Source organism: Sarcophilus harrisii, chromosome 3, assembly GCF_902635505.1.
Source record: "Sarcophilus harrisii chromosome 3, mSarHar1.11, whole genome shotgun sequence".
NCBI classification, from domain to species: domain Eukaryota; kingdom Metazoa; phylum Chordata; class Mammalia; order Dasyuromorphia; family Dasyuridae; genus Sarcophilus; species Sarcophilus harrisii.
The window spans coordinates 453,627,711-453,650,740 of NC_045428.1; the positions used below are offsets into that span (position 1 = coordinate 453,627,711).

Sequence of the window (23,030 nt, forward strand, 5' to 3'; positions counted from 1 at the left end):
ATTTTAAGTTCTGAACTGTCTCCCTTTCCCATTCCACACTAAGAAAGCCACAGGTGGGTGTGTGGGTGTGTTAGTGTGTATGAGTGTGTGTGATTAGAAAACCTACTTTACAGTCTTCTGTTCATCAGTTCTTTAGAGGTGGAGAACATAGTGTCTTCATAAATTATTTGTAGTTGAGTTCAGTATTATAATACTCAAAATAATAGCTTAGTCATTCACATTCTTCAGAATTGCTGTTATTTATATACATCATTCTCTTGGATCTGCACATTTCACTCTAACTTGTTTTATGCAAGTCTTTCCATATTTTTCTAAAATTAGTCTGCTCCATTATTTTTTACAGCACAGCAGTATTCCATCATAATATTCTTAATGTAACTATGACCAAGCCGTGTCTCGGGATTTTGATATTACCTAACTTTAGCTGTTCCAATCCAAACTTTGTGGCGTCTACATATTCAACCAGTGTTCCATCTTTGTCTTCAAACAATTTATTAAAATGTTGACCAGGAGAGGAACATCCCTGTCACTTCATTTTATCCATAGATATACCATAAAACTACTTTGCCAAAATCTCAGAAATGTTGATGAAGTTAGTCTGATATGTAACTTGTTTCTGATGAGTTCATGATTTAATGATCATTCTTTTTTCTAAATGCTTACAAATCATCTCTTTCATGTATTCCAGGATTTGACCAGGAATTGAAGTATGGCCACAGATGTACAGTTAGCAGATTAGTTAATCAGCAAGCATTTATTAATTTATAACTGTGTTGTAAGATTCTACTGCCTTTGTTGTAGAGCAGAAATAAATAGGACCAAAGTTAGGGAGTGAAAATAAGGTTAGGTTATTTTTTTTTTTTAAACAAGTGGATAAGACCTTTGAGATAATCTGATCTAACCACTTAATTTTATAGTTAAATGATTTCAACCCATGGTCATCCAAGTAGAGAGAGTGGAAGAACTGCATTTTGAAGTAGGGCCTCTAACTCCATATCCAACACTCTGAACCACATTACTATACAGAAGGCTACTAAAGGCAAGGCAAGTTAGCCAAAGTCAGAAATGAAGATGTGCATGCCTGTGGGATTTAGTCCCATCAGTAGAAAGAACCCTGGATCAAGTCTAAGCAGAAAAGGCTTTTTTTTTTTTTTTTTTTTTTTTTAATTTAACAGTCTTTTATTTACAGGTTATATGCATGGGTAACTTTACAGCATTAACAATTGCCAAACCTCTTGTTCCAATTTTTCACCTCTTACCTCCCCACCCCCTCCCCTAGATGGCAGGATGACCAGTAGATGTTAAATACATTAAAATATAAATTAGATCCACAATAAGTATACATGACCAAACCGTTATTTTGCTGTACAAAAAGAATCAGACTTTGAAATATTGTACAATTAGCTTGTGAAGGAAATCAAAAATGCAGGTGTGCATAAATATAGGGATTGGGAATTCAATGTAATGGTTTTTAGTCATCTCCCAGAGTTCTTTCTCTGGGCATAGCTAGTTCAGTTCATTACTGCTCCATTGGAAATGATTTGGTTAATCTCGTTGCTGAGGATGGCCAGGTCCATCAGAACTGGTCATCATATAGTACCGTTGTTGAAGTATATAATGATCTCCTGGTCCTGCTCATTTCACTCAGCATCAGTTCTTGTAAGTCTCTCCAGGCCTTTCTGAAATCATCCTGTTGGTCATTTCTTACAGAACAGTAATATTCCATAATTTTCATATACCACAATTTATTCAGCCATTCTCCAACTGATGGACATCCATTCAGTTTCCAGTTTCTAGCCACTACAAAAAGGGCTGCCACAAACATTCGTGCACATACAGGTCCTTTTCCCTTCTTTATGATCTCTTTGGGATATAAGCCCAGTAGTAACACTGCTGGATCAAAGGGTATGCACAGTTTGATAACTTTTTGAGCATAGTTCCAAACTACTCTCCAAAATGGTTGGATTCGTTCACAACTCCACCAACAATGCATCAATGTCCCAGTTTTCCCACATCCCCTACAACAATCATCATTATAGAAAAGGCCTTTTTCTTAATAATACTTTACCTTTGAGAATATTTCCAATTACTGGCTATGGGAAGGGTGTGGTGGGGAGTGTATTTTTAAGTTTAATCTGCGTTATTAACATTTTCTCCATCACTTTCTTAAATATAGACAGTCAACAAAACAAAAAATCAAACCCTGATTTCTATTTTATTCATTTCTGGGGTATAAAGGCATAAAGTAGGCTTATAGCTAGGTAAAGTATGCTCCAGCATACTTGCATTTATTTTGTTTAAACATAATTGTTTGTATGCCATTGCTCCCTTTAGATTTGTAAAGTTCTAGAGAGCAGGGACTGGTGTTTTGGTTTGGTTTTTTGCCTTTGTATCCTAAACACAATAAAGTGCCTGGCACATAGTAAACATTTAATAAATTGCTTGTTGACTAATTCAATCTTTAAAAAATAAAATGTCTGGAAATGATTGTTGAACTAACATTTCTGTTTGGTCAAATAAATGAAGACCTAGTACTTATAGTAGTTGTTGTTTCTCCTTCCTTCTCAAAGAGAATCATAATATCAGGGCAATGATGCCATGATATGAAAATGAATTGAATTTAAGTGAGGGAGGCTGGGCAAGGTCACCTGCCTCACTTTCCCCTCCAGAGACATCTGCACCCAGTGGACGACTGGGGATAGCCCTGGATGCTAAGCTCTTCAACAGGTCTCAGTTTGACTGAAACCAAACCCCCCTTAAGCGATTAAGGCTAGGTAGCAATTGAGGCAAAGAATGATCTTTTTCATCTAGTCAGGGAAAAAAAAATCTAATTCTTTACTTTCTTCCTCCTTCCTTATGATAACCTTACCCAGAGTTGTTCTTTAAAACTTTTTTCTTTTGGATCACTGAATCCCTGCCAGGATATCTTGGGGTTTATTGGCTAGATGTCTTTCCTAAGGACCATGCCTTAAACCAAAACCACTATGATTCTCCACTGACTGGTCCAACATAGGTCCCAGGCCAAGCTCAATTGATCCTTGTTTGAGTCCCCATTTGATTGACTCAGTAAATGTAAATAGCAGTCATTTATGTTTTTGGCCAGAAACCCTGAAGGTCTTCCCCTCCCAGATTTATTTATGTGCTTAAATAATTTTAGCACCAACATTATGATTGTGTTAGCCATTCATTTTACTTTTTAATGTTACCTTTGTATAGCTGTAATCGGTGCATACACCCACTTTTTGTTTTATTAAATAGACCCATCTGCAGATCTCTTCAGAACTCTACATAGAGGTTTTTATGTAATTCGAATTTGTCCCTACCCACTCTTTAAATCTTCAGAGAGGTATCTAACTTGGGTTTGAAACGTCTTCAACCTCCAAGAAACATTCTGAGTCTGGTCTTCTATCCACAGAGTTAATAGTTTCTCCATCTCTACTTTCTCTTTGTTTCAACAAATACATCAACAAAGGCACCTAGATGCCTATACAAAAAATGTGTAGTCCTATTTTAATTTCTCTTATCTTTTATATGATTACTTTGATCTCACTTAAGGTATAATGATATAAAAAGGATATTTAGAGGTAGTTGATCTCAGTTGAAATCTAGTCATTAATGCAAGAAATGAAAAGGAAAGAGGAGAAAGGTCATACACGGATTTATTGAGCTTTAAAAAGCAGATATATTAAATACTGTGCCATGATAATAAACAGAATTATGAAAGGTCAAATTAATTGTTTATCCTTTGTTCTTGAAGAGAACTATGATATCAGGGAAGTGATGCCATGACATGCAAGTGAGTTGGATTTAAGTGAGGGAGGGCTGTGCAAGAGTCACTGGATGGCCCTGGATGAGATGGAAAACTTGGCCTTTTTAAGGTAAGGTCTTTGACAGGTCACAGTTTGACTGAGGTTGCAGCCATTCAGTAATAAAAGTTAGATTCCAACTGAGGCAAAGAATCTCCTCTTTCTAGTTCCTAAATAAATAAATAAATTTAGGAGGGAAAGACCCCTAGGATTTCTGGATAAAGCAGAAATGAGTCATCCACTTCTAGCTCCAGTGCTTGTACTTATTATTTTGCGATCTTGTTAACATTTTCAAATTACTTCATCTTTGTCATAGCCATCAAAATAAAGAATGAAATGCAAGCATGTTTCTATACATGTTTCTGTTGCATCTTCCCATGTGGCTTGAGTACTAAATATTATAGAATTTCCAGAAGTCTCTCAATGTCAAGTCCTTATCTGGGCAAAGCTACGAGGTAAATAATATGCTGCCTAATTGCTCCTGTGATCTAATAAGTTATGGTAATTGATTAGTTTTAAATTAGACCACTTTTATATTTTCTGCAAATTTTCTTGATGGGGGAATATGACCTGGAGCATTATTCAAAATAGATAGGATCTTGAAAGGAATGCTATTACCATTACAAAACTTGTCTGGAATGAAGCTCAAATCTTAGTTTGAAGATGATAAGGGCTATCTTATCCTTGCCTTAAGGTTAGTGAAAATATGTACAGGTAGTGATGTCTTACTGATTTCTTTCCCTGCCCTGGAATTTTCTGAGTGATTCACTAGAAACATTTTAATTTGTAAGTCCTGGGTACATTCTTCCAAGAAGAAGAATTTTTTAAAGCTTTTTACCCCTGAATAATTTTTGCCTCTACCAAAATGTGCTTTTGAAATGGCATTCTTTAATAAAATAGGCCATTTTCATCTACATTAGGACTTTCATCTGTTATTTTTTTCCGGGAACACTGGGAAATTTTTTGTTGCTTCAGTATATGCCTGAGGAGTTGCTTCTGACACTTGGTATTTGCATATCTTGAAATCTTGCACAATTTTTTGTATAAACCTGCCACTGCTTACTTGTAAGTACCTGTGTTTCTTTCAGGCACTTTATCTTTAAATCTTCAGAGAGGTAATCTAACTTGGGTTTGAAACGTCTTCAACCTCCAAGAAACATTCTGAGTCTGGTCTTCTATCCACAGAGTTAGTCTCCATCTCTACTTTCTCTTTGTTTCAACAAATACATCAATTTCATGTTAGACTGCCTCCATGGTGTTCACAGATGACACCACAAGACTTAAAGTTTTATTGTCAATGACAATTTTTGTTATCCTTCATATTTTCTATTAATTTTCATTTACACTTAAATGATGGTTCACTTTTTTCCCAAGAGCACATTTGCCACCTGTCATGGTGAAAATATGAGGAATCACTAATTAAACACAGGGAGAGAAGCATTGTATCACTGCCTGCAGACATAAGAGAACTTAAACTTAAGAGATGCTTTTCTGCTTCCCATTACTATTTATGCTGCCTGCCTTCTACAGAATTTATCACAGTGTCTACTTTGAGAAAAGATTTCTTATAATTTTTTTAATGTAGATTTCATAACAATTTATGGAAGTCAAATTTGTATAATGCAAATTTATATAAAGCAAGAACATTGGTATAGTTGTTTTGATTTCCCCCTCCTCCCCACTCTTTTAGAGTAGTGGGTAATAAAAGATTAGTTTGGTACAATTGAAAAAACATTTGTAGTTAGAGAATTTAGATTTGATTGCTGCTTACTGGGAATGTGATATTGGGCAAATCATTTAACCTCTCTGGGTCTATTTTATCATCTCTAAAGTAAGATTAGATTAGATGATAGTGGAGGTGAAGTCCAGCTTTTGAATCTAGATTCAATCTAGAGTGGTGTTTTTTGGAAGATTATATGTAGCAGTTTGCATACAATGGTTTGAAGATAGAATAGAATGTAGTTAAAGAGACTTGAGACTTTTATATTGTCAAGGTTTGAAGTGTTTAGCAACCTGAATTAATGTGGAGAAGTTTGGGAGAGAGAAAAGAAGGGACCAGTGTAGGAAATCCCTAGCTATAAAAACTCCCATTACTACCACTGAGAGATTAAATGATTTTGCCCTTGGTCTTCTGTTCAGCTTAAGCTTTTGACAATGAAGATTCTATCTTCATTCTCTTTTGTGGTATTTGTGCATGCTCACATGGCCTATGCTTTTCGAAGGTGTTTGCCTCTGTCACAGAGATGGTCCAGTGCATAGTTCAAATGGGAGGAAAAGCGAATTCCTAATTCCATAGGCTTGTTCATATGTTCTTTTATTTGTGAATGACATTGTGGTGTTTTCATTAATTCCCAAAAACATCATCACTGAGCCTTCTAAATGAGACTCATAGTTTATCAAATCAGTCTAAACAAAGAGATCTCTCTCTCTCTCTCTCTCTCTCTCTCTCTCTCTCTCACACACACACATACACGTATTCCTCCTATTTGAACTTTGCACTGGATTATCTCTGACCCAGAGTTTTGCTCTACCAACTCAAAATGCTTTTATGATCTAAACAAAGCACTGGGATCTTATATTCTTTTCACATGTTAGTCCATTTATCACTGTAAAGATGATGACTGTTAATGAAACCATTGTTAAAAGTCTACCTTTTTTTTCATGCCTTCCTTAAAGTATTTTTGATATTTGTATAACTTCAGAAAGTTTTGGGTTTTGTTTTTTTTTTTTTAAGAGATTAGGAAATGAGTTAAACTGTGAAACAGATAGTTCAAGCCTTATTTTTCTCATAAATTATGGCCTATATTTGCCTAAAGCCTCATAGTTACTAACTTCCCCACCAGGAGATGGATGAGTGCTTGAATTCAAAGCTCCTGATTCCAAATTAAGTGTTGAAGCTACAAGTGTCAAAAGGACTAAAGTGAGAGTTGGCAGGGGGCTTAATTTGCTAGTGTTGGCTTTTTAGTTTTAACATGTGATTTGCTATTTTTGTAATAGTATGGTATGTTCTGGCTCCTCTCCCCCTCCCCCAGCCCCATCAAATAAAAAGGGGGGACACGTTTTATTACCTAGTACTGGAGCATGGTAGTACTTGATAGGGAGATGGAAAGTTTAGATATCATATCTACCCTCATAAACCTCTTTAAGATATTTTAAAGTATCTTATACTTATTAAGCATCTGTTGTATACTGCCACAGGAACAAATTAGAAGGTTTAGATAAGAAACTCATGACACTTCCTAGTCTAGTACTAGTCTAGTCTAGTATAAGATATACACTTAGTAATTATCTATGGTATATAGAACATTTAAGCGTGTGCTAAATACTGAAAAATAGGCAATCTTAAATGAGCCACAAATTGTTCCTAAAGAATCCGATAGCCTAAAGCAGAATCTTTTCTTGGTATAGACAAACCTCTTTTATGTTATCTGTGGTTTTATTTTTATATGTATTTTCTAAATACAACTGGATTTCTGGGTTTTGTTTTCTTATCCTTTCAAAAAAATTGAGGGGATTGTTTAAGGTGCTTGTGATTATTATGATTATTAGAACTGTAAATAAATACATTCATTTCTTTGATGTTGTGATGTTTTTGATTGAATTTTTATTGATATTTTATATTTATATCTTATTTTCCTTTAAAAGACAATGGCAACAGCAACAACTAAAATTTATTTAGTGCTTTCTACATGCCATGCACTTTGCTAAACCCTTTACAATTATTCTCATTTGATTCTTACAATAATCCTGCAAGGTCTAGGTATTATTGTCCTCATTTTATATATGAGGAAACTGAAGCAGAGTTGTGACTTAACCAGAGCCACACAGCTACAAAATGTTTAAAGTCAAATTGAAACTCAGGTCTTCTTACTTCAAGCCTGATAATTTATCCATTGGGCCACCTAGATGTCCACAAAAGCTCTTCCCAGAAAGCTTTATCTTGTAACAATATATGTATTAAATGGAAAATAGAAAAACCTAGTTCAACCATATCAGTCCTATAAAAGCAGTATGTAAAATATTCTGTATCTCCCCTTGGTTCTCCACTTACACAGAAAATAGAAGGAAGAGCAAAACATGGGTAGGCATTATAATTACAAAGCATTGGGGGGGGGGGGCAGTTCTTTCCATTATCATTGTGTATATTATTTTTCTGTTTTTGCAAATCCTTCTCTGCATTAGTTCATAAAAGTCTTACTGTGTGGGGCAGCTAAGTGGTACAGTGGATAGAGTACCACCCTTGAAGTTAGGAGGACCTGAGTTCAAATATGGCCTCAGACACTTCACTTCCTAGCTGTGTGATCCTGGGCAAATCACTTAACCCCAATTGCCTTACCCAAAAAAAAAAAATCTTTCTGTGAGTCTGAATTTTTCTTGTTCCTTGTTACTTATGACACAATAATTTTTAAATACATTCATGTGCCACAGATATTTTAGCTAATTAATCATCAATTAATAGCTAGCTATTGTTTCTCCTTGTTTGCAATCACAAGAAAATGCTGCTATGACTACTGGCAATTTGATGTCTTTAATGTATATATATCTAACTCTCTCTGTCTTTCTACTTTTTAAGAAGAATAGCAAGTATCTGTGTAGATTGAAGAGACTCTAGACTATTCTTTTTTGTTGTGGCAATAGTCAGTTAAACTTCTAAGGAACACAAATAATCAAAGATGTCTTTATTTTTGCTCATTTCACATTTTTGGAGAGAATTTAATAATAACTTGTGTAATAAACAGGTTTTGAACTGTTATAAATCATATTTAGAGTCTTCTTTTTAGCATTCCTATTCCAAATTAATTTTGACCTTTGCTTCAGATTTAAGGTCTCATAATCCACCTACTACATGAACAGGAATTCCTTATAATATATGTGACAAATTGTCATTCAACCTTCATTCAAGAAGAACTAATTCCAGAAACAACCCATTTATTCCATGCACTAGTAGTTAGTTTGAAAACAGAGAAGTTATTTTGCTATTGTCAGAATTGTCCGACGTTTCATTTTTTGTAGTATATGGTATTCATCCTATCCAGTCTTTTTGTGTCCTTGACGAAAATATGTAGGCATGACACCTTTGAATAGTTCCATTTATTGTTTTCAAATCATGTTTTTTGGCTTAACTTTCATTCCCCTTCTCCCTCCTCATTTTTACTCTTGCATTGAAGTCACCAAATTATAATGTACTTTTAACTTAGTTCTTAGAATTTCTCAACTTCATAATCTGCAGCTGGTGTTAGATGTTATTAGTATCCTCATAGTGATACAGACATTACGACTGCTATAAAATGAAATGACCAATTGTTCTCTGGAAGTTTTTTGTTGCTTGGGTTATATTATGAAACTCTGCTGGTTCCTTTATTTGCAAGTCCTGTGAGCTGACCTTCCATTCAGCTACAGCTGATTTTATGTTTGCTTGTTTCATTAATGGCACAAAGCTCTATGGATATGATTCAGTTTTACCTGTAATTCTTGTTTTTTAAACCAAGAACACACACACAAACACAAAGGAATGTTTGTAAAAGGTGCAAAAATTGCGTTATTTTTAGTACTTTATTGATACTAAGCTGAGTATATCTGTATCAAGCAGATTGATCCACAGCATACTCAGTAAACATAGGTGCAGTGGTCCTTAGCTGATTTAGTGGAAGCCTTTCCATATTGGAATATAAGTAAAGCCATGAAAGTGTAATTTTTATGGGTATTGTAAGCTTTTTGATAATGGAAAATGCTACAACTGTACATTTGTACATAGTATTATCTTAACAAATTTTTATTATGTCATGCAGATGAGGAAACTGAGGCTTAGCAGTAAACAGACATTCTCAGGTTTTCACAACTTGTGTCTAGAGGCACATTCCAATTCTGGTCTGTCCTGATTTCCAGTTCCAGCACGTTTTCCTCATTTGCCGTGCTTCTTTTGCTAGTAAAGGTTTTGGTAACAGTGCGGTTTAATAGCACTGGTTACCATTTTTTGGGGGAAGGAAGGGTCCAAGACCTTTAGCATCAAGTTATTCCTAGGTATCAAAAAACAAATCAGAGCTAAAAGCTAGTAGGATATCCAAGAGGTAGAAGTCTGAATAGATAGACATTGTTTAAAAAAAAAAAAACCAAAACAGAGTCAAAAAACCCAAAACAAACAAGAGTCAAAGGGTGGCCAAATTACATTCATATACCATAACTTTTTCATCCGTTCCCCAACTGATGAGCATCCACTCAATTTCCAGTTCCTTGCCACTACAAAAAGGGCTGCCACAAACATTTTTGCACATGTGGGTCCTTTTCCCTCTTTTATGATCTCGTTGAGATACACACCATGTGGAGACACTATTGGATCAAAGTATGCAAAGTTTGATAACCCTTTGGGCATAATTAGAAATTACTCTTCAGAATGGTTGGATCCATTCACAATTTCACCAACAATTTATTATCTTTTCCTTTCATCTTACTTAACCAATCTCAGTTATGAAATGGTACCTCAGTTGTCTTAATTTGCATTTCCCTAATTAATAGTGACTTAGAATATTTTTTCATAAGACTAGAAATGCTTTAATTTCATCATCTGAAATATACTTTGACCATGAAATGAAGTTTATATATAAAATTTGAAGGGTCTGAAGCAATAGATCTTTAAAGCATTCAAATTAATAGATTTTTTAGATAATTTTTCATTAAATAGTTTGAAAAATTGTGGGGATACCACTTCATGTAAATCAAAATATCAAGTTTTTAAAAATATATTGCTATTTTTTATTATCACAGTTATGCAGATAATACTACTACTAAGACTTGGCTTTTAAAAATTAAGTTTTACAGCTATTTTGACTAATTTGCATCATTTTGTGGCAGGACTTGCTTGGTTTTTCATCATTTTGACAACTTAGAATGATATTTACTATAACAAGTCATAACTTTTTTCATAGCAATCTGTTTCTTTTAGTTATATATAAGAGGGAATTGTCAATTGTAGTTTACTAATTTGAACAGATTGCATTTGAAGGCTTGAAGTATTGAAATTGGAAAAAAAAAAAGAAAATTAGCAGGATTGGAAATTGAATTTTTTCTGCATTATCATCGAATCTAGTTTTTGAAAATGCCAATTTTGGGGGGTTCAGAAAATTAAGTCATAACCTTGAACTCCCAAATTCATCAGATTTTGACAGTATCACATAGGGACATTATAGTATAGTAAAAAGAACAATTAAGTATACTTAAATAGGATTCCCATCCAAGATCTATAATAACTAACTTGGGTAAATCACGTATCAAATCTTTAAAATAAAATAGTTGTATTTAATTCTTCTCTACCAGGTAAATAGTTTACTTTGTGCTTCTGTTTTTCTAATTAATGCTAAGGAGATACTTCCCCAGTTGATAACAATATACAAACTAACAAGTAAAAGGTAACTTTGTCATGCCTGTTAATAATGTATGGAATGGTAGAATATCAGGGAACAGCAGGCCTCATAAGTCATTAACATAATTCAGACCCTGATTGGAATCTCATACAGTTTTTTGGACAAGTCATTAAGTCTCTTGAATATCTTCATACCTAGAATACTCATGGTACTTTATATTTTTATGATGCTCTAAAATTGAAAAAGCCCTTTCTTTTCTTTTCTTTAATCGCTTGATATTTCTGTAAGTAGTGAGGAAAGGTACTATTGTCCCTATTCTGCACAGGAGGAAACTCAAGTTTCAGGAGATGTAAGTCTAAAGAAAAGTCATTCTCCAGACTCTGGGTGATAGGCCTATCATAGGATGGGCCATGTTGGTATAATCAGCATATTCTCAGGGATGTAATATCCATTGACTTTAGTCCCTACTTCTTAAGAGTAAAGGATCATAGATTTCAATCTAACAGTAACTTTAAACATCATCCCTCTTCATTTTATAGATGAAACATTTGAGATCACTGCTAGAGGGGAAGTACCTTAATGCAGGCAGAAGCAAGATTTGGATCCTGTCCCATCTAGTGTTCTGTCTTTTGAATCACAATGCTTCACCTTCACTATCTCTTCTCCAGGAGTAAATAAAAGAGAAAGGTGATGTTGACTCTTCCCAAAGTGAGGGCACTAGTAAAAGGCACTTAACCTGGACCTTACTTTCTCTTATTATCCTCAGCATAATATTCAGAATATCAAACTCCTCTGTCCCCTCCCTTAAATGCTCTAATTAAAAGTCCCATACTCTTATGTACTGTATACTACAGTAAAGCCACTTAGGGCAATAAATTGTGCAAACCTGACCGATGATCTTGTATCTCTTATACCCATTGCTCACCTACTCCTCTCCTTTTCCTTTCTTCTCTCTTTCACTTTCACATAGATTTTAAAGTGATAAAATTAAAACTTTTGAACCCAGGTCTTCTTGGTTAAATTTAAATTCTTGTGCTTTGTATACATGATACTTGCATTACAGAACAAAGTTTCAATGATTTTGACAGGTTGAAAGTTGTCATTCCAGAACAAATATCCTTAGTATCCTGGTGCTTATCAAACTTGATTATTAACATTTCATAAAATAGGAAAGCAGTTACACAATAAGTATCTGTACACATTTGGCAATCAAAACCAGATTGACATTTGGAAAACAGCACTTTAAAATTTAAGCATTAATATAGTTTATTACCGATCATATGTTTAGGGGTTTTGATCAGCAATATTGTATTGGTCCTTCATATGGTATATTTTCCACATTTTACAAATACAGTAACTGAAACTTGAAGAATTTTAAGTGACTTCCTCAGTGACATAGTTTACAAATGGCCACGGCTTGACTTAAAGCCAGTTGTTTTTGTTTTGTTTTGTTTTAATTTTGTCCAAAACCCAGTTTTTTGTTTTTGTTTGTTGTTGTTTTTTAAACTATTCTACACTTCCATAGTAAACAGTCATAAGTGTTGGATAGCTCAGTTGTTAATTATTTCATTTCAACATCCCTCAGGAGGACTCTTTACACAAGTTAATATGTAAGAGACCTGGAATAGATCTGATTCTCAGAATAGCTTCAAGTCATGTTAGAGCTATCTCAGTTCAGATCTGGGTTTAAGTCCCAGAACTAACTATACTTTATACTTAAAGATTGAACATATTTAGAAAACTAAAGTGTGAATTGTGGTATACTATAATTTATCATGATCTGATGGTAAAGGTGCCTTAACATAGTGTCTTAATACATAAGACAAGACAGTTTCAAGATTTTGAAGAGTATGTAATGACTTCCCAATACTTAGCTCATCAAGTCCTCATTCTGGCGGAATATTTTACCTTGTTTCCCTGTAGAGGGCTGGAACTCTGGAGAAGTATACTTGAAATAAGGTATTAACTCAGTGGAATTGATGAGATAATGATTCTCTAGTTCACATATATACTTAGTACTTAGTATGGTGATGTAATGGTTTTCTAGTTCACACATAATTAATATGCTAATTTCCAAAAAGCCTAGAAAGACTTATAGGAACTGATGATGAGTGAAGCTAACAGAACTGGGAAAACATTGGTACATAGCAATAGCAAGACTGTCTAATGATCAACTATGATAGACTTAGTTTTTCTAAGCAATTCACTAATCCAAGGCAATTTCAATAAACTTTGGATGGAAAATGCCATCTGCAATCCAAAGAAAGAACTATGGAGACTGAATGCGGATGAAAGCATACTATTTTCACCTTGTTTTCTTTTGTTTTTTTCTTTCATGTGGGTTTTTCCCTTTTGTTCAGATTTTTCCCAGCATGACTCACATTTTGGAAGTGTTAAAAATGAATGTATACATAACCTATATCAGATTGCTTGTTAGTATGGAAAAGAGGGCGAGGAATGGGAAGGAGAAGGGGAAAAAAAAAACGGAACTCACAATCCTAAAAAAAAAAAAAAAAAAATGAAAGTTAAAAACCATCTTTACACGTAATTGGAAAGAATAATATACTATTAAAATAAAAACTTAATGCAGATGGGTACCTTCTCTGCAATTTAAAGTCTTAGTAAGTTATCTAAGTCGCTTTAAGAGGTTAAGTTGACTGGGGTCACAGAACCAGTATGTGTCAGAAGGGAGACTTGAATACAAGATCTTCCCAACTTTATGGCCAACCAACTTTACTATGCCAGAAGATTTACTCGGTACAATTTACATTTCATCTCTTCAGAATTTCAAATTTGCATTCTGACACCCTTATTCTTCCATGTCCAATTAGCAACAAAAAGGTATAAAAGACAAATGAGAAGAACATATCATGAATTAGGGACTAGACCCGTGATTTCATTGATGTGCAGATCTCCCACTGAGAAGTTTCTCTACCAATAAAGAGTAACACCCTCTCTATAGATTTTATAAACTTAGTGCCTACAAAATAGTATATCTCAGAGGTAGAGCTTGAACAAAGATGTGAGGCCAACTTTTTATTCACTGTGCCAAGACACTTCCAAAACAAGACCTTTCCTTTATTAACATGTTCTTTGATTGCTTTTTCATCTCTGTACATCTACAGACATCATCTTTATTGATTAAAAAATATATAACCCAGTTATATCTTGAAAGATTAAGGCAAAATAGACTTTAACTTTCTTTGCAGTCAAAATTTCTTTGAGACAAATATGTTTAAAAGGATTATATATTCAACCTATATCAGACTGCTTATTGTCTTGGTGGGGTAGGTAAGGAGAGGAGGGAGAAAAAATTGGAACACAAAATATTACAAAAATGCAAACTGAAGTAAATATGTTGCTGTATGCTGCTGTATAATCAATTATGCATGCATACTCAAAAAAAATTTTCATTGGGTGGAATTATAGTTAATTCTTATGACATAATTGACACAGTACAAGGTGTTTGGATTTTTTATATGTTTAAATCTGTTTCTCTTTAAAATTATGAAAATTACTAAATTGGTTAATGAATTTTAATATTTTAATATATAGAATAACTGGGTGGTACAATGGATAGAGCACTGGGGTTGGAATTGGGAAGACATCTTCAGCACTTATTTGCAATGTGACTGTGGGCATGTCGCTTAATCCTGTTTGCCTCAGTTTCCCTTACCTGTAAAAGGAGATGAAGGAAATTAAAAAACACTCCAGCATCTTTGCCAAAAAAAATCCCAAATGGGGTCTCTTAAGAGTCAGGCATGACAGAACCAACAACAAGGCCAAGCCTGTCTCAGGCTTATTCAGTGGTTCACAGCATTCAGAATTGGACTGAAACGAGTTACTCATAGCCCATCTTAACACTTAACAAAAGGAAATTTACTTAGCTGCAGTATGGAAAAGAATTCAGCAAATATACAGTATTGATTCATTGGGTGCAATTTTTCTGCCCCTATATTTGTCATTGTAGTATGCAGCTATCAAGAGAAGAGTTTCTGACTTCTCATATATTTGCTTTTGTAGACCACTAGGAAACTACACCAAAGGCATAGTTCCCTGGACCAATAAAGTCTCAAGGATGGTTTCAATACATGTCTTACATAGAACTTACATAGCCTAGGTGGAGTAGATTTTTCACAAAATTTAGTGTAGCTATATGGCAAGGACTTTATGATGGTAAGTATTATTCCAATGTTATTTAATTTTATGAAACTACAAACATTACTTGTAGGATCTTGGAACTTTGAAATTCTCTGACCACAAATTTCTCTTCTTTTACAATTTTATTAGCCCTTCTCCCTCCTTTTCTTCCTCATATACTTGTTCCTTTGCCATGTTCCAATATTATTTATTCCTATTATTTCTCTTAGTTTATATTCATAAAAAGAATTTTCTGACATGGGAGTTCCCTTATACCAATAATCTTTGTATTTTATATGTCCTACTCTGGCTTCACTTCCCTCTGTTTCCTGGCTTGACCTTCTGGTTTGTCACTTTTAATAATTAAATAGCTTCTATTCAAAGCGTCACACAGGAACTTTTGCATCCCTGACTTCCTTCTGGATAGTCAGCCACTAGTATTACTAGTATTACTCTAGTATTGTGAGTGACATCAACAAAATTAGTAATGAAATGGAACTCATTTTCCCCACTTATATTAGTTAAAACCCTCAGTTAAGCATTCCCTGATGCCAAGCAATTCTCTTTATTGACTTGCCAGTTTAGTAGAAACTGTTGTGAAAAGATCTATATCTACATAGATTCCTTAGCTCATCACTCCTTCTTACAGATGTTTAATTATTAGGAACTCTTCCCCTACATCTAGTTAAAAACTATAGTTCTGTCTTCTCAAGCCAAGGGTGTATTCTTCATGAGTTGCATGGTTTAGGATTAAGATTTGCAGCCTTCCAACATCACACAGTAGATTGTATTTTAAAATAATATTGGTGGGGCAGCTAGGTGGTACAGTGGATAGAGCACCAGCCCTGAAGTCAGGAGGACTTGAGTTCAAATGTGGCCTCAGACACTAGCTGTATGACACTGGGCAAGTCACTTAACCCCAATTGTCTCAGCAAAAAAAAAAAAATAATAATAATAATAATATTGGTGTTAGTAATCCAGTAATTAATATGAATCACATCATTTTAATAGTTTATTAAAATGTTGATAACTTTTTCAATATATTTCCTTTGGGATAGTACATATTATATATATTTAAGAACATGTTTCTGATAAAAGCATGCATAAATATTGCTACACTGACAAAACATGGTTTATAACACACAAATAAAGGTTAATTCTGGAGAATGCTTTTCTCTGTATCATTGATTTTGTGTCAGTATTCCAGCAAAAATTAAGTCTAGACCAACTGCTTATATACCATATACCACAGTAAATTCAAAATGTATATGTGACCAAAATATTAAGAGTCATACTATAAAAACAAGAGAATTCAGATCAAGTTCCTTCACTATTATGGATAGGGAGTGATTTTTTTCAATGAATAGTGTTTTTATTTCTCCCCCCCCCCCAATTATATGTACAGATAGTTTTCAGCATTCATTTTTATAAGATTTTGAGTTCCAAATTTTTCTACTTCCTTCCTTACTCCTGAAGATAGCAAGCAATCTGATATGTTACACGTGTACAGTCATATTAAATATTTTTTTCCACATTAGTCATCTTGTGAAAGAATAGAACAAAAGGGGGAAACCACAAGAAAGGAAGGGGAAAAAAACCTGAAAGATATTAAAATAGTTTGCTTTTATCGGCATTCAGACTCCATAGTTTTTTCTCTGGATGTGGATAGCATTTTCCATCACTAGTCTTTTAGAATTGTTTTGGAGCACTGTATTGCCGAAAAGAGATGTGTATCAAAGTTGATCATCCACCCAGTATTGTTTTTGTTGTGTACAGTACTCACCTGGTGGTTCTCCCTTCTTTAAACACCAGTTCCCTCATCTTTCCAAGTTTTTCTGAAATTCACATGCTCATTTGTTATAGAACAATAAGTATTGGGGCAGCTAGATGGCACGGTAGATAACAGTATTAGCCCTGAAGTCAGGAGCACCTGGGTTCAAATTTGACCTCAAGATATTTATATTTATTGGCTGTATGACCCTGGGAAAGTCATTTATTTGACCCCAATTGCTTCTCAAAACAACAACAACAACAATAATAAAACACAGTATTCCATTACATTCATATACTACATTTTGTTCAGTCATTCCCTAATTGATGGGTATTCCCCTCAATTTCCAATTCTTTGCCATAGGAAATGAATTATTATTTTTTAAGGGGGTGGTGAATTCTTAATCAAATAAGAGAGAACAATTATAACACAAAAAATATTTGTCACTATGTAGAATTTAACATTTTTTTCATGAACAAAGTGACTTAGACAAGAAGGGATGTGGTCAACTGAGGCAAATCTTTGTATCTGATATTTCAGGGGGAAGGGGTGTCTGATATTCAAGCAATGTTAACTTTACAGATTCAAAAGCCATTTCCTAATCAATAAGTGGTCAGAGGATATGAACAATTCTCAAAAGAAAAATTGAAAGTTACTGACGATCATATGAAAAAAAAAATGCTCCAGAGCTCTAAGAAGAAAAAAAATACAAACCAAAACAACTTCTAAGGTTTCATCTCATCTCAGCAAACTGGAAGAGACAAAAGAAGAGATAGTGTTGGAAGGATAATAGAAAAGTAGATATGTGAATACATTGTTAGTGGAACTGAATTAATTCACTTCAGCCATTCTGAAAAAGTTTAGAAGACAATCTCAAAAATGCTTAAGTTAATATCCTATAGGAAAGTCAGCAACAAAAAGAGGGACCTCCTAATTGTGTGTACTTTTTGGTATAACAGTATACTGGAACCAAAGTAGATAACTACTGATGAGGGAATGGCTATGTGATATATATATGACGTGTATAATAATATTGTAAGAAACAATGAAATTGGGAAAACTTAAAATGGACACAGAGTAAAGTAAATAGAATCAAGAAAATAGTAACTTACATAGCAATGTAAGTGGAAAGAACAACAAAACAATTAAAACAGTACTGAGAACTTAAAATGGCCAAGCTTTTGTTGTTGTTGTTTGTTGTTGAGGCAATTGGAGTTAAGTGACTTGCCCAGGGTCACATAGCTAGGAAGTATTAAGTGTCTGTTATCAGATTTGAACTCAAGTCCTTCTAATTCCAGGCTGGTGTTCTATCTACTGCGCCACCTAGCTGCCCCAACCTTTTTCTTAAAGAAAAGATATAAAGATATACTCCCTTGCCTTTCCCTTTTTTTTTTAATTTTTTATTCTTCATTATAAGAAATGATTGTCCAGGAAAAGAAGATGAAGGGCAATATAAGAGATGTAAAAGCATCTTTTATTTGTTTTTAAATAATCATTTTGAATTCATTGGTATTGCCTTTGGTATCTTTGTTCTTGGTAATTGATCCTTTTTCTGAATAATATGCCATATACTGTCCCTTCAATCAAAGTATTCATTGGTAATAAATTGTAGCCCTTTTTTTTGACCAGCATTGATCTCTCCATTACTCTTTAAGTCACCATAATTTTGAATCTTTAGAGACTGTATTTAAATTCAGCATCACAGTTTGGTTAAAAAAAAAGTGTTTTAAATATAATTCTTAGTGCCAATAATTATGTAGTAACAAATAACTTGATATTGATGATCATTTTTGTTTTTAACTTTAGAAAATAAAATTTTTATTTCAACAACTATGTTCATTTGTTAATACGATAGTTATATAAATCTTTAAAAATATACTTGTGCTAAATTGTGAAAATTTAGATAGAAGTGCAAGAATTTGACAATGTATTTATTTTTAGTTCTTTTAAGAAATAAAACTTTTTTTATTTAACTTAATTAGCATGTGAAATTTTTTTATCTAAAGCCAGTTAAGCTAGCTAGTACCTGTCTAGCTTGCCAAATGTCATTTATTTTGCTAAACCTTTTTTCTGGAGATAGTAGTGTACCTACTATATTTTACAAAAGTATTTTTAACCTTCTCTGTAGCTGAATTTATGAAAGCATTTTTCATGCCTGACAATTTCCCAAAAGCTTCTCTCTTGTCTGAATTGGCTCAAAAATAAAAATCACCTAGTCCTATGTACTCAGAATATATTGAACCAGTTCTGTAAATGCTATCTGTCATCTTTTGTTGGTAGCATAGATATCACATTAAAATGGTCCAAATCCCTTTGAATTTAATTTTTATAAATAACAGTTTAAAACTAGCAATTAATGTTTTATTTGTATATCTTTTAGGAGATTTCTGATTCATTTGCATCACTGAAGAGCATCTGTAGAAGAGGAAGGAAAAGATGGGTGTGAAAACATTTACTCATAGTTCCCCTTCCCACAGCCAGGAGATGCTTGGAAAACTAAATATGCTTCGAAATGATGGACATTTCTGTGATATCACTATTCGTGTCCAGGACAAAATCTTTCGGGCACACAAAGTGGTATTGGCAGCTTGCAGTGATTTCTTTCGCACCAAACTTGTTGGCCAAGCAGAGGATGACAGCAAGAATGTATTGGATTTGCATCATGTTACAGTCACTGGATTTATACCCCTTTTGGAGTATGCTTATACAGCAACTCTGTCAATTAACACAGAAAATATTATTGATGTCCTAGCTGCAGCCAGCTATATGCAAATGTTTAGTGTTGCCAGCACCTGCTCAGAGTTCATGAAATCAAGCATTTTATGGAATACACCCAACAACCAACAGGAAAAGGGACTAGACGCTGGGCAAGAAAACAATACTAACTGCAGTTTTACCTCCCGAGATGGTAGTCTTTCTCCAGTGTCTTCAGAATGCAGTGTGGTAGAAAGGACCATTCCTGTTTGCCGAGAGTCCCGGAGAAAGCGCAAAAGCTACATAGTTATGTCTCCTGAAAGTCCACTTAAGTGTAGCACACAGACAAGTTCTCCCCAAGTGCTAAATTCTTCAGCTTCCTATTCAGAGCCTAGAAATCAACCAGTTGACTCTTCCTTAGCTTTTCCCTGGACTTTTCCATTTGGAATTGATCGAAGGCTTCAGTCAGAGAAAGTTAAGCAGGTAGAAAATCCCAGGACTTTAGAACTACCAGGTCCATCTGAGGCAGGTAGAAGAATGACTAGTTATGTGACATGTGAGAGTACAAAGGCCAATTTGCCTTTGACTACTGAAGAAGATGTACAGGTCAAAGTGGAAAGGTTAAGTGATGAGGAAGTTCATGAGGAAGTATCCCAGCCTGTCAGTGCATCTCAGAGTTCGCTGAGTGATCAGCAGACAGTGCCAGGAAGTGAACAAGTTCAGGAGGATCTTCTAATTAGTCCCCAGTCGTCTTCTATAGGTATTACTATCTTTTGTATTTTTATATGTTGTAATATTGTACTTGTTGATAATGGCCATTATTGTCATGTGTTACTGGGAATTTGTGGGAATTTTTTTCCTTGTTGTTGACCAGGTTACTATGAGTTAATATTTGTTACTAATTTGTTATTTTAAAAGAAAGTACAAATGTGTGGATTTCTATGGAACAGTAACAGAGAGTAGAAAATAACAGTGAAGTTTCAAGCATCATAATTTAATTCTGAAAGTGAAAAAAATCCATTAAGTCTTTAATAGGACTTCAAAAAAGTCCTCCTATGGACCAGAGATTTAGACTTCTGATTTATACTTTTGATCTTGTTTTGACCAGTTATCTCACTTTTCATACTTTTTCATATTTTTCATATGTGTTAAGTAAATTGTCCCAAGGTCACACAATTAGTAAATTATATTATTGAGACTTTTAACACAGATGTATACCAGGACTCTGTTCACATTACCTTTATCATTGGTATTTCAAATCATTAATTATTGTGTGACTGCTGTGTGCCAAATACTGATCTAGAAGTTATAGAGAATACAAAAGAATGTTTACAATCTTTACAATCTAGGTTGCTAGTCATAGATTTGTGAAAGGCTAAATTTAACAGTATAAGCATTAAATTCAAAATACAGGGATGGTAAATAAATGAAATATGGATAAATAGAACAGATTGACCAAAGGAGAGAGTTCTTTGTGGGGAATAATGTGGGATAATGCTTAAAAGAAGTTGGGGCTATATGAGGACCTTAGAAATTTGGACTTTTTTCTAGAACAGTAGAGAAGATTAATTGTTTCTCTTTCTCTTCTCCACCCTCCCATTTTGTGTGTGTGTGCCCCTTTGAAGCAGAATGACATGTGAAAGAAATCTGACATCATTGTTTAGAATGAATTAGGACAACTGTAAGATAGTAAAAGAAAAGAGGACAAGATGAATATATAACATATTATAAAAGATTTCCTAGGACTTAGTGATTGGATGTGCATAATAATGATAGTTAACTGGAGAAAGTTTAGAGAAGAAAAGACAAAGAATCGGAACTTAAGCTAGCATTCACATTTGAGAAGTGACAGAAAAGTAAATCAGCAAAAGAAACAAAAAAAAAGGAGGGAGCCAGAAAAATGGAAGGAGAATAAAATAATGTAATGTGATGAATGCCAAGACTTACAAGTTTGAAAGAGACTTTTGAGGCCAACAGTCTTAAAAATTAAGAGATTTCAAGAAAAATGAGGACCAAGAAATCATCATTAATTTTGGTTTCTGGTATTTTCAATATCACTCATCCTTTAATGTGCTGCTTGAGAATTTGATTCAAAATACCTGCTCAAGGTGGCATAATGGAAAGAGTAAAAGAAAGGAAGACTTAGGATCAGATATCATCTCTTCACACTCAACAAGCTAGGGTAATCCTGGCTTGGCAAGTCACAAAATCTCGTGTGCCCCAGGCAACTCTAAAAGATTTATCAACTCTTAAATTTGAAACTAGTTCTAGTGTTTCTTTGGAGAGGTTGTTCCCAAAATTGGGAATTTCATATGCTGAAATCACAGCCTTTTTATGAATTTACCCAAGGATTTCTATTCTTTTAATTTCCACTTGTTTCATTAACAGTAGCGATTTTGTCAGAAGCAGTATTGAAACATCATCAGTAACCTCTTTATTTCCCCACCATTTTGATGTCTTTTTTTTCAGTGCTCATTTGACCTCTCTACCTTTTAAATGTTGATATGTCTTCCTGTGATTTTTAAGACATGCTTCTTACTTTTGTAATTATACTTTGGCCCTTCTTAGTTCTTCCTGATAACATTAAAAAGAATCCCAGCCATGTCCTTGGCTCTCTGTCTACACTCTCTCTTATGACAATCTCCATTACTTCTATATATTACATTTTCGTATAGTTGACTCGGTTTAATTCAACACACATTAATTGCTCACTCCCTTTCCATAATCATATCTCTAGGCTAGATATTTCACCTGATGTCCAGACCAAGTCTCTTAAGAGACTCAATGAACTACCCTTTGTCCTGTACTGATCAGCTTTTTTTAATTGGTGACTTGGATAAAGATATAAAAGTCATATTTGTCAGATTAGTTGATAATACAGAACTTAGGGAAATAGCTAACATAATGGCTGATACTCAGGATTCACAAAGATCTCAACAAACCAAATTAAGAGGCTAAATCTGGTTAGATAAATTGAATATGCTTAATACTTGGTTTTTAGAAGTCCATTTCATAAGCATAGAAAATATCACTAAACCATCATTTTGAAAAAGATCTAGGGATTTTAGTGGACTATGAGTTATGAATCACAATCTAAAGGTGAGAAAATATGAGAATTGTCATCAAATATTTGAAAGGCTATTCCATGGAAGAGAGATTAAACTTTTTTTTTGTCTGAGAGAGCAAAACCAGAAATGATGGGTTGATGTTATAAAGGGACACATTTAAGCTTGATATTAGTGAAATAATCCATATTAAAGT

General features: G+C 34.0%; 1 protein-coding gene across 5 annotated transcripts in view; it reads left to right on the forward strand.

Moving 5' to 3' along the window:
- Nucleotides 1–23,030, forward strand: part of ZBTB44 (zinc finger and BTB domain containing 44) — a 50,636-nt gene that overhangs the window by 14,137 nt on the left and 13,469 nt on the right. For 4 of the 5 annotated variants that reach the window (XM_012545153.2, XM_012545152.2, XM_003764410.3 and 1 more), the window contains exon 2: nucleotides 19,456–20,529. The exons of the other annotated variant lie outside the window; for it this stretch is intronic. In XM_012545153.2, coding sequence (XP_012400607.1) covers nucleotides 19,512–20,529 — 1,018 coding nt within the window. In that variant the 5' untranslated portion in view covers nucleotides 19,456–19,511. The remainder of the gene's footprint in view (nucleotides 1–19,455; nucleotides 20,530–23,030) is intronic. 5 annotated transcript variants of the gene reach the window in all.